The 12,034-nt window shown below is 39.4% G+C and overlaps 1 protein-coding gene across 1 annotated transcript in view; it reads right to left on the bottom strand.

Moving 5' to 3' along the window:
• Positions 1 to 11,763, bottom strand: part of SLC22A2 (solute carrier family 22 member 2) — a 49,486-nt gene extending 37,723 nt beyond the window's left edge. The window contains exons 1-3 of the mRNA XM_036765767.1: positions 11,353 to 11,763; positions 10,020 to 10,123; positions 44 to 198 (exon numbers count right to left, since the gene is read on the bottom strand). Coding sequence (XP_036621662.1) covers positions 44 to 198; positions 10,020 to 10,123; positions 11,353 to 11,763 — 670 coding nt within the window. The remainder of the gene's footprint in view (positions 1 to 43; positions 199 to 10,019; positions 10,124 to 11,352) is intronic.
• Between the last annotated feature and the right edge of the window lie 271 nt (positions 11,764 to 12,034).

Genomic DNA, 12,034 nt, shown 5'->3' with positions numbered 1-12,034 from the left:
ATGTTTTTCCTACTCCCACAGCTGTAATCACATGCATTCTTACTCAGGATGTAGCCCATTAACCACCCAGCCTTGCTGACCAGTCCTTGGATAAATCGGAAGATTAAAATCCAGGTGTAGCTTGGAGAAAGGACCATGAGTACTCCCGAAACAGCACTTATGAGAATTGTAATTAAGAGGCTCGGCTTACGACCAAACCTGGCAAGAAACAGACACATTAAGAAGGCAAAATTAGGTTACTCATGAAAAATAGCGAAGACTCTTAACAAATGATGCTGGTTAATTATGATTTAAACAAGTAGGTGACTTCCTGAATGAATATCATCTATTCAAGAGTTTTTCCATGAATACTGAGAAAGACCTTAATTTAGAAAGGCCAATCACCCGTTGTATCCTGGACCATTGGAGCCATCTTGACCTTTGTCTCGCCACTGGGCTTTGATGACTCTGGAGGAAAGAGTGAGGCTGATCACTTTGCACAGCTCTGCCTCACTTAAATTCAATTCATTCACGACTCAAGACATCAGCCTCTTGATGTCATTGGTCTTCTTCGAAAAAGATGAGATTAAGCTAATGACCCAAGTTCTCCCCCCAAATCAAGCAGTGCTACATAGTCTTGTTTCCCCTTTAAGAAGTGATTTTCATTTTTGAAAATAAATTTTGACACCTTTTGTTTTTCCAATCACCTACATTTATCACTCTCCCTTACTTTCCCTCTGCCCAATCTCTTATGATCAGAGGTGTGCTGATAAATATTTAACAACAGGTTGGGGGATGGGGGAGGAATTTATGTAGGCCACATTTAGGAAGTTTAATCTACAGTATTAACACTTTATCCATCACTTTCTTAAGTCTAGACAATCAACAAAATAACAAACCAAGTCCAGAATTGTAGCTTTGCCAATTTCCGAGTTGTAAATGAATACACTTAAAATTTAACAATCACTCTGGTTTGAGCAGTCTCCAGCACATCTCTGCTTATAACAAAGAGTAAAAAAGAGGGGAAAAATTCAGAAAAACTAACCAACATCAAAAACATCTGATGTGATTTGTATTATTTCACACCCTTATACCCCCAGGTCTGCAAAGAGTAGGGGAGAGGTATATTTTCATATTTCTTCTTTGGGGGCAAAGCTTGGTCATTATAATTTCCCAGCATTCAGCTTTGATAGTTTTGTTCTTTCTGCAGAAACATTCTTTACCACATACCAAGGAATATTTGAAAATAAAATGAAGTTTCCAGAAATCCAATTTGCCCAAATAGCCTTTGCCAAGATGTAGAAAGCCTCTCGTCTTTTTGGAAGTAAGGATATCAGTGCACAAGAACCTGGTGATGATTTCAGCATCACTTTTCTCCTAAACTTTTCTATAGTTATTTTTTCCCTTTCTTAAGAAATGAATGTAGTACAAGGAGAGAAAGGCAGATTTCAGCTCCACACAGAAAGAACTTCCTAACAACTGAAAGTATTCAAAAGCAAAATGGCATCTCATGGGAGATACTGAATTTCTCATTCCTGGAAGCCTTCAAGTGAAGACTTGATAATGACTTTTCTGGGAAGTTTCAGGGAAATTCTTGCTCAGATTCGGGGAATGACTAGTTGAAATCTGAGGTCCCTTCCAATGCAGATTCTATGATTCTGTACCTTCTCAGATATGATGGGGGTGAAATTTGATTCTTTCAGATTATCAAGTGAATTATTCTATTAGTGTATTCATTCTATTAGCCTGTCAGAGTTATGGCACTCAAGGTGAATTAGGGCAAGAATCAACTAAATGGTACTTGGTTGTCTGAGACCATCTTTCCTAAACCCACTAGTAAAGAAAAGACTAATAGCCAATATTTATCGGGCACTTTTCTGGTTTGCTCTCCATACGTCGTCTCATTGGCACCCTGGAACAACCTGATGAGGTAGGGCTATCATATAGATACTATTAGGCCCATTTTGCAGATGAGAAAATTGAGGTAAAGAGAGAATAAGTGACTTGTTTGTGATGTCAGATAGAGAATTTGAACCCATCTTCCTGACTCTAAGTCCAAAATTCTATCCTTTTGCATTCAGGGAAAATGGAGAACTAGATACACCACACATCCTTGATTCTCTCCCACTGCTATTTCTTAACATAGGGTGATATGTTTGTCCCAGGGAGAAAATGGGTTATAAATTTTATTTTATATCACACAGTCAGTCTCCTTAGACTGGGAACTTTGCTTTTCAGAGAGTTATCTCTTCTCTCTCTAAGTGGTTTATAAGTAGGATTTTTGAGGTCAAGGACGACTCTTACTTATCTTTGTGTATGCATGTACACATGCATGTATTTGTACACATGTATGCACATAGACTTGAGCATATACATACATGTATATACGTGTTTATATCTAGATATATGTATCGTGTATATATGTGTGTATGAATGTATGTATTTATCTATCTGTCTCTATATCAGTACTGAATACAGTGCCTAGACCAGCATGGAGGCTCAAAATACATGTGCTTATTAGAACTAAGAAAGCAACCTACTGTATAAATAAACCTAATGCCTCTTCTGACTTTTAGAGAACAATTTATTAAGCCATTTTCCTTTATATTCTTATTGTGGTTGTCATATAGATTTTTCTCCTGATTCTGCTCCTTTCGATCTGTATCAGTTCATACAAATCTTCCCATGTTTCCCTGAATCAGATGTGTCTTCTCAGACATCACCAGTGTTCTGCTTTGTTTTGCTAGACTATGCATATTTGTTACAAGAAGAGGCTTCTATTTGCAGGCAGGAGATGCTGAGTTAGAAGGTAGCAAAAACATTTTTTTAAAGGAACCGAAGACAAAAAGCTCAGAAAGGGATAGTTGAGTCACTATAGTTGAGTGAATAAATATTTATTAAGCACCTACTATGTGCTGGGCACTGTGCTAAGCATTAGGGATCCAAACACAGGGGAAAAAACAGTGTTTGCTTTCAAGGAGCTCATTGTTGTGTTTGTCCATTTTCCAAGAGGACCATGACATCAGGGGAATGATGACATGACTTGCAGTTGACTTTGATTTAAGTGAAGGAGGTCTGTGCAAGGTCACCAGTCTCACTTTCTCCTCCAGAGTCATCTGGGTCCAGTGACCTGATATTTACCAGGATGACTGGAGATGGCCCAGGATGCATTGGGAGACCCTGGTCCTTTTAGGCTAAGGTCTTTTCAGGTGCTCACTGTGAGTGAGGTAGAGGCCATTCAGTGAATAGGCCTCTTCAGGAAATTAATTAAGGGATGGCCCCTTTAATCAAAAACTCAAAAAAAAAATCAAACTCAGAGGGGAAGACCCTCAGGGTTCCTGGCCAAAAAGAGAAACAGCTACTATTTAGTATTTACATTCACTCTGTGCTAGGAGGGCAATCTGTATCAAGAAGCTCATAGTCTAATGGGGAAGGTAGGACAGTGATAATATATAAACAAATTTGTACAAACAAGATTTATACAAGACAACTTGGAAATTATGTCAGAGGAAAGGTGCTAAGATTAAAAAGGATGGAGAAAGGCTTCTTGCAGAAGGTAGGACTTCGGCTGACATTTAAAGGAAATCAGGGAAGCCAGGAGGCACAGATGAGGAGGAAGAGAGTTCCAGGCGTGAAGAAACAACCAGTGAAAGTGCCTGGAGCCTGGGGATGAAGTGTTATGTGTGAGAAACAGCAAAGAGAGTGTCCCTGGATCACAAGAAGGTGTGAGAAAATTGTTAAGGTAAGAAGAGGCTGCAGACAGAGTAATTTTGTTATGACTTTGAAAAATTTAATATATTTCTTTTTAAAACTGCATTTAGCAGTTCATGGTTTCATATACAAGCCTCTTGTTCTTTGCATATTTGAAATGTTTATATTTGTTCTGGATAAAAAAAAACCCAAAACTCCAGAGCTGATCAAGACTTTGAGACAGTTATCTGGTTCATCCTGCTGTCTCTAAGAATTATACCTAAATAATTTCCATAAAATGAAGATCTGTATTTTATTCTTAAAGATCTGTAAGTTACAAATTTTCAGCTATTCCACTATCCAGTAGCAATTACTATTATTATATTTTTTCCTCAACAATAGCTTATACTTAAGTAGTGCTTTGGAGTTCACAAAGCTCTTTACCATATGAGCTCGTTGGCTAGTTAGTTCGTACTGCCTACCCTAGCCCCAGCTCCTTGTGGGACAGTAAATACAATAAAATTAATTTTAATTCTGTCCCAGTCCTGAGAACTGGACCTGAAATCAGTGCTCTCACCAAGAGAGATGTGAGGCTTCTAGGGCAAGCTATACCATGGGTCCCTAAATGCTGACTGTTTTCGCAGAAATGAAATCAATTTAATATGAACAAGAGTTGTTAAGTAATTTTTCAGTCGTGTCTGACTTTTCGTGACCCCATTGGGGGTTTGCTTGGCAAAGATACTGGAGTGGCTTGCTATTTCCTTTTACAGCTCATTTTACAGATGAGGATACTGAGGCAAACAGATTTAAGTGACTTGCCCAGGGTCACACAGCTGATGTCTGAAGCCAGATTTGAACTCAGGAAGATATGAACAATAGGAGAAGCTTTAAAAAGAAAAAAAAATTAGAACAACAAAACAACTTCGGTGTGTGTGTGCGTGTGCGTGTGCGTGTGCGTGCGTGTGTGTGTGTGTGTGTGTGTATGTGAATAGCTTTGCCTTCATAGTGGTGGGGAAAGGTAGGGACTCATTTTTATGATTATAAAAAGGCAGTGTGGCATGATAGGTAGAGAGCTGGGCTAAGAGTCAGGAATGCCTAGTTTTAAGTCTCGCCTCTGATACATACTGGCTCAGTGCCTCCAGTCAAAGCTCTAAGAATAACCATTCTAGAAGAACCATTACTAACTGTTTTGGTGAAATGATTTTCCTCACTGCGAGTCTCACACATGGATGAACTTATAGTTCTGGTCTTAAAGAAAAAGCCCAAGTTTGAGTTGTTTTGGTTTTGTTTCATTTTTAGTTATCAGATGGCAAAGGCTTCTCCTTTTATAATCTCCCTGAGTCACTGCCTGGCATTGGTTGGCATAAAGTCCCTCTAAAACACGGAACATAGGGATGGGGCAGTTTCTCTGTCTCATTGTGATCTTGAATGATTCTACCTGAGGTGGCATTCTTTAGCCTTCTTAAACTTTCCATTCTTATCTTGCTATAGTCGTGTATTTGTTCAAGAAGCAACTAAATTATGTAATAAGGACCATATTGACATTAGTAATCTCAAGTCATTTCCATAGAATAGATATAATATGATCCACTTTTCATAATATACTTCCCTTTACTGACACAGATTATAACTCCTTTATAACAATCTTTTAGGGTTTCCAAAGCCAAAACCTTCTCTTGTGTGTTTCAGGTAATATCAGAACCCAGAGTCCTAATTTAATCCCTGCTTAGCCTAGGGTCAAAGATTTAGGGAATGGAATTACGGAACTGAATAGAAAAACAGATTGGATTTAAGGGCATCTCCATTAAAAAAAAAAGGCCCTGGGTTGGGCTAATTACAGCTGTTTATTAACTTCATATGTCTAGGATTGTTCCATTGCAAACGGAAAATTTTGAGAAGACCACCCACTATGCAAATGAAAATTATATGAAGAGTGAGGTGACAGAAGGGAGGGCTGACTGGGGAATGGGGCAATCAGAATATATGCCATCTTGGAGTGGGTGGGGGGAGGGTAGAAATGGGGAGAAAATTTGTAACTCAAAATCTTGTGGAAATCAATGCTGAAAACTAAAAAAATATTAAATAATAAAGTATGGAATTAAACAAAATTATACAGAGGACTTTTAATTTAAATTTGTTCTTGTTTAGTCATTTTTCCTCCTAATTCTTTATGACCCCTTTTGGCATTTTCTAGACAAAGATACTGGAGTGGTTTGCTACTTCCTTCTCCAGCTCATTTTATAGATGAGGAAACTGAGGCAAACTGGGTTAAGTTGACTTGCCCAGGGTCACACAGCTAGGACGTGTCTGAGGCTAGATCTGAACCCAGGTCTTCCTAACTTCAGACTAGTACTCTATCCTCTGTGCCACCTAGCTGCCCCTTTTCATTTAAATGGGCAGTTTCTGTTCCTACTGTTGAGCAGTTTCTGTTCCTACTATTTGCTCTTAGGCCTTTCATTCTATCAGCCCCACAATCAACGAGACATACAAACCACCTACTATGTGCCAAATCTGGAGAATGCAAAGACAAAAATGAAAGCATTCTTGCCCTTGAGAAGCTTGAAAAACACACCTGTTGATGATTTTATTCACAGGTGGGTCTGATCAATTGAATCCATCTGGATCTTTGGTCTTCTAATCTTACCCTGATGACACAGGCCAAGTCATTATTAATGTAGATTAAGTTGAAGCAAGAAATCTATGATTCAGGAATACAACTTCTCACTTTTCCATTTTTTTAAAACTAGGGAGTCCAGAAAATGGTTGTGATCTATATAGCAGGGCTGTCCAAGATGCGGCTCACTGTGCGATTTATGTGCCCGCCTACAAGCATAGAAATTCACATAAATGCTTTAGGAAAGAAGCTGAGCTACCGCAGAGCTCTAGCCAAAATGGCAAGTCAAAATATATTGTCTATTGTTTCAATAAAAACCTAAGGCTGGACAGCCCTGATCTAGAGCAAATCACTTAACAGTCCCAGGCCTCACTTCTCTCATCTGTAAAATGAGGGGATTGGATCATATATTGGACTACATGACCTCTGAGGCTTCTTCCAGCTCCAGGTGGCTCTATTTTCCTATTTTTTTTAGAGAAATCCTAATCTTTTAGAGAAATGAATGAAAGACTAGCAAGCTTCTCCATGAGAGACTTGCCATGGAATTTCGCCATATAAAAATCAAATTCCCTCCGATTGGTTTTACTGTATGACTCAGTTAAGTTAGAAAATGGTATAGGTGTGGTGTAAAGAACATGAAAAACCATACCTGTTGTCCTACTGTTTCAGATCAGTTTTCACAAAAACAGGAAAAGTGGGGGATGGGGTGGGGACAGAAATGACCTACAAGCATTTGTTAGGAAGTTTATAAGGAAAGAAAACAGAATTCCCAAAACCTGTTATGAGAAGAATTCAATTTAGTTGAATTCAACAAATGCCTATTAAGGGCCTACTTTACAAACAAAGTGCTATGCTGGGGTGAGGGAGAATGCAAAGATAAAGTCTAATGAGAAGAACTCTGGGCTCAAGGGCAGAAAGCCCTGGATTCAAGTCCTACCATGGACACATACTAGTTGAGTGACCTTGGGCCAGTCACTTAATCTGTCAGTTCAGTAGTTACACAAGAAGTGCCAACCACTTTGGTAAGGGGAATTTCCTCATCTGAAACACCCCTACTCCAATGAAATCACACGTCTAGTCTTTGTTCCTATTTTAATAAATCGTTGTTTAAGGCAAGAATTTTCAATATTTTGTGCATCATGGATCCCTTTGACTGTCTGGTGAGGGCCAATACTACTGTGATTTGTTGCTTATATTTATACTGGAAGGAAATGCTAAATTTCAGTTAGAGGTTAGTGAAAATAGAGATGTGATTTTTTCCCCCCATACTAACTCCTGTATCCCCTGATCACATGTTAAGAACCCCTGGTTTAAAAGAATGATGAATCAGACAGTGTAATGAATAATAGATCACAAGAGCAAAAGAGGAAGGTGGGGGGAAGAAAGGGAAAGAGAAAATGAATTCAAACAAAAATGCTTACTGAAGTTATGTATGTAAATAAATAATTTGCTTGGGCTCATGGCTCAGGAACATACTGATTGTCATGTACTATTCTCGAGTTATGAGAATCGTTAACTCATTTACATCACAGCCAACCTCTGATGGCCTCTAAGTAGTCTATTAACTAGGCTGAGTAGCAAACACGAATATGTATCATGCTGATAGTTTAACACTCACTTCCATTTTGCAGATAGAAAAGTGGGGGGTAGGGTAGTTGTGACAGTGGCCAAGTCTGTTAGGGAGCAAGCAATTAATTGGTGAATAGGCCCTTGGAAACCCAGACTTTCATTGTTGGACTCTGGATCTTGAATTGTTAATGGGTTCCTAATGACATAGGAGGTAATGACCTTGTAATGGCCTTCCAAACTTGTCTTCTATTATTCCCTAAGACTAAAAGTCATACATAATTCAATATCTTTTTTGAATATCCAAATGAACAGTGCCAGAATGGGCACCTAGGCAATGCCCATTATGATGCGATATGAATGGTCTTTGCTAAAATTATCTCCCTCTCTCACCCACCATTTTGGTTTCCTTTCAGTCAGTCCTCTGTTAAATTGTAAATATCTCTGAGGGAAGTAACACATTAAGCCCTGTCACCTATTAATGCTTTAGCAAGAATTGTGCTGTAAGATTACCTTTTACAACGGGAAATGGAAGCTGGGCAAATACCCTGATGCTTCCGGGGAGGATAGAGCCAGGTGAGAGCAGTACGGGGGGGGTCAGAGGGCAGCATGAGGATAGCACTAAATGCAAGGCTTTTAGAAATGCAAACACACTTATGAGCTAAGAATCCTGATCAAAACAGGCACCTATTACATGAAGATTTTGTGGATATATGAAACAAAATTCTGTGTACTGTTCCTCTTGGAATATAAAAAAAAAAGGCTGACCCACAGAGCAGGCACATCACATCCCTGCGGCCAGTATACTTCCATCACCATTATCCTATAGTTCTAAGAGGACACAAAATTGAAGAGGAAAATAATGCTCTCTTCAGTTTATAGCCTACTTTCTTAGATCCAAAAAGCCATCAGAGCTTGTGGGATCCTGCCTAAGAGGATCATCCATTTTACTTCTCTTCTGAGGGGGGATCTTTTTATACTTTCCAGGCTGACGTTGAAATTATGATCATCAGATTCTTAGTTTTCCTTGAGGAGGCAGAGAATGTTTTCCTCCCACTCTTTCTCCTATATCGTATCACACATCCGATGTGTATCTGGCCCACAGGGTCACCTCGGATAGGCTTCTTTCTGGCAGACTGGAGTCAACACATGCCCAGGGAGTCTATTAGAGGCTAAGGGTGGGTCCCAGCTGGGTGGGTCCCAGCTAGCTGGGTGGGAAGTTGAATAGAGAGAGGGGAAGAGCCGTGGAAGATAGTGGGCTGATGAAAGGGAATAACACCAAGGAAGGAAGAGCTCCCTAATGCTTAAAACACAACGCTCTTTGCTCCCTTCTCTTCTAGGAGAGACATCTGCTATTATTCTCAAGACAACTAAGGAAAGATAACAATATGATAACTTTGCTTATACTAATTAAGTTGATCTAGCAGCTAAAACTTTATAAAATATTTATCTCACAACAACCTGGTAGGAAAGATAGTACAAATGTTATCAACTCTACTTTATAATTGCAAAAGCTTAGCTCTGAGGCTTTAATTGACCTCCCCAGTGTTGAATAGCCTTGAACAATCACAGATGGGACTTGATGTAGGTCTTCTGAGTCAATGATTAATGTTCTTTCCACTATACTTTGCTATGAAAGGAATGTGTTAAACTCAGGAAAATGTGGAGTGTTTCTACTTGGCCATAATTCTGTAGTTAGACTATCATTTACTCAGAGAAAACATGAAACTCGAGGAGTAGAAATAAAGACATAAATAAAAATGCTTGGTATAGTGGATGTCTTTTTTTTTTTACTATCTCGTCTTTATTTCCTCCTTCCTAACCCAATAGGGCCCTTGTGAATTCAAGAGAACCACAAAAAGCCCAGGAGAATCTTTAGGAAATAGAAAGTCACCTTTATCCAACATGAGCTGGGTTCAAGTCCTATCTCTGATTCAGACACTGGCTGTGTGACCCTGGACAAGTCACTCAACCTCAATGCTGCAGATCACTCACATGTGTATTTTAGACTTATCATGTAAGATGGTGAGTGTCAGAGGAGTTTCTTCCCAAAGAATTCCTTATACAAATGAAATCACAGATATAGTTTCTCCAAAAGAACCAGAACATCAATTCTTCTTAGGTTCTATTTCAGAATGCATATTTAAATCCTAAGGCATTGAAGACATACCTGTCCGCTATGTAACCAATGCTCATAGAGCCAATAAAAAATCCGACATTCATAACCGATTGAAATAGGTCCAGCTTCCATGAATCAGCACATACCAGGTTAAACTGCAGAGACACATTGTAAGTTAGAAGACAGCGAAAAAGAAATCTCACCACTAATATGAGAGAGACAGAGCATTTCATACAGTGCTAAGCTTATAGCAAGTGGGTACTTAATATTTGGGAAATTCAATTGGTATGGCTTAAAGGCAATAAACTAAAAGCTTTCTTTCATGATGCTTTTCCTAAGACAGTTGGAAATTTGCAAATTGAAACCTGAAGTAGCAACTGCTTTTGGTTAGCTTTATTTGCCCGGTTTTTTCTATATAACAGTTGCATTCTGTCTTCAAGGATCAGAGCCACAGAAGTGGAAAGGACCTTAGAATCCACTTGGTCCAACCTACATCCTTTTCAAAATAAGAAAGTTAAGCCATACAGAGGATGTGACTTGCCTAGCAAGTCTATGCAATTTCTACACAATAGCCAGCAGTTTAAAGGCATAATAGTATGGTAGAATCTTTGAACTGAAAAGACCCTGTGAGGTCAGCTAGTTCAAACCTTTATCTGAGAAAAGAAGATTTAGGGAGATTTGAACGTTAACTTTAAATATTTTAAGGGCTGTCATACAAAAATGGGATTTGACATGTTCTATTGGGTCCTACTGGGTAGAACTAGAACCAACTGGTAGAAATTGCAAAGATGTCAAGAAAAATATTTTCTAACAATTAAATTTGTTCCAAAGTGTCTGGGTCTAGGTGCATCAAGATGAGTTGTTAGTCACTGGCACTGAAGTCAGGAGGACCTGAGTTAAAATCTGGCCTCAGACTAGCTTTGTGACCCTGGGCAAGTCACTTAACCTTGATTGGCTCTCCAAAAAAAAAAAAAAAAAGATGAGCTGTTAGCTTTCATCTTAAGGAAACACATCATCAGTCATTTGGTCCCATTTCTAGCCTTTCATTTAGACCTTAACTGTGTAAGAGTTACTTCCAACTGGGCACTTTGTTCCAGGGAGATGTGTGTTCAACGACTCTTGGAAATGCCCCAAACAAGCTAATCGGGCTGGATACATTTGTTGTGGTATCATTCATAGCTAGTTTGTCACTACTTAATACAAGCACACCAAACAATTATTCCTCTGTATAACACAGGTGAGTAATCTGAGCACCTTCATAGATCCCAGATCCATTCATTATATCTCAGTGAAACTGAGTGCCCGAGAATTGAATATATTTATGTCCAACGTACAATCCATGTGTTTCATTTAGCGATTTCTTAAGGAATTGGCTAAAACTTACCTCAGTGACAATGGTGGGGCCTGGAGGGTCATATACCCAGCCATCCTGACAGGTGGTAAGAGGGATGGAGTTCTTTTTGCTGGTAAAATTGGCTAAAGGTTCCGTACAGCTGAGGGCTGTTTCGTTCCAGTCCACATCGTATCTCTGGCACTGGCTGGTAAAAGCATCTTCTGGTACACCCAGGCCTGGCACTGTGTAATTCAGCTCCTCTTCCAAACTCCAGCCGCATCGTTTGCTTAGCTCTGAAACTCCAGGATTCAGGCAATGGTGATGCGGGGTGAAGCCCAGGAAAACAATTCCCACATAGATGGGGCCGAAGACGGCAGAAACCAGGGACAAAATAAAGAAGGTTTGTTTCTGGAATAAGTTAAATTCCCCAATGTGCTCTAGAACGTCATCTACGGTGGGCATTATTCCTGGAGGCAATGCTAGTCCTGCTGTTCTTCTCAGCACTGCTCGAAAATTTTGCTGACAGGCTGTTTAGAGCTCCGCAAAACTTTTGACCAAAAGTCAAAGGGTAACAGTTAATTTTCTTTACAAATTGACCAGCCTTTCATCTAGACCTTTACTTTGTGAGAGTCACTTCCAGCTGGGTACTTTGTTCCAGGAAGATGTACGTTCAGTGACTCTTAGGAAGCCAGTTGGGCTGAATGTGTTTCTTGTAATGTCATTGGTAGCTTGT

The sequence above is a fragment of the Trichosurus vulpecula genome, chromosome 7 (genome assembly GCF_011100635.1).
Source record: "Trichosurus vulpecula isolate mTriVul1 chromosome 7, mTriVul1.pri, whole genome shotgun sequence".
Classification (NCBI taxonomy): domain Eukaryota; kingdom Metazoa; phylum Chordata; class Mammalia; order Diprotodontia; family Phalangeridae; genus Trichosurus; species Trichosurus vulpecula.
This window is presented reverse-complemented; position numbering and strand designations above follow the sequence as displayed.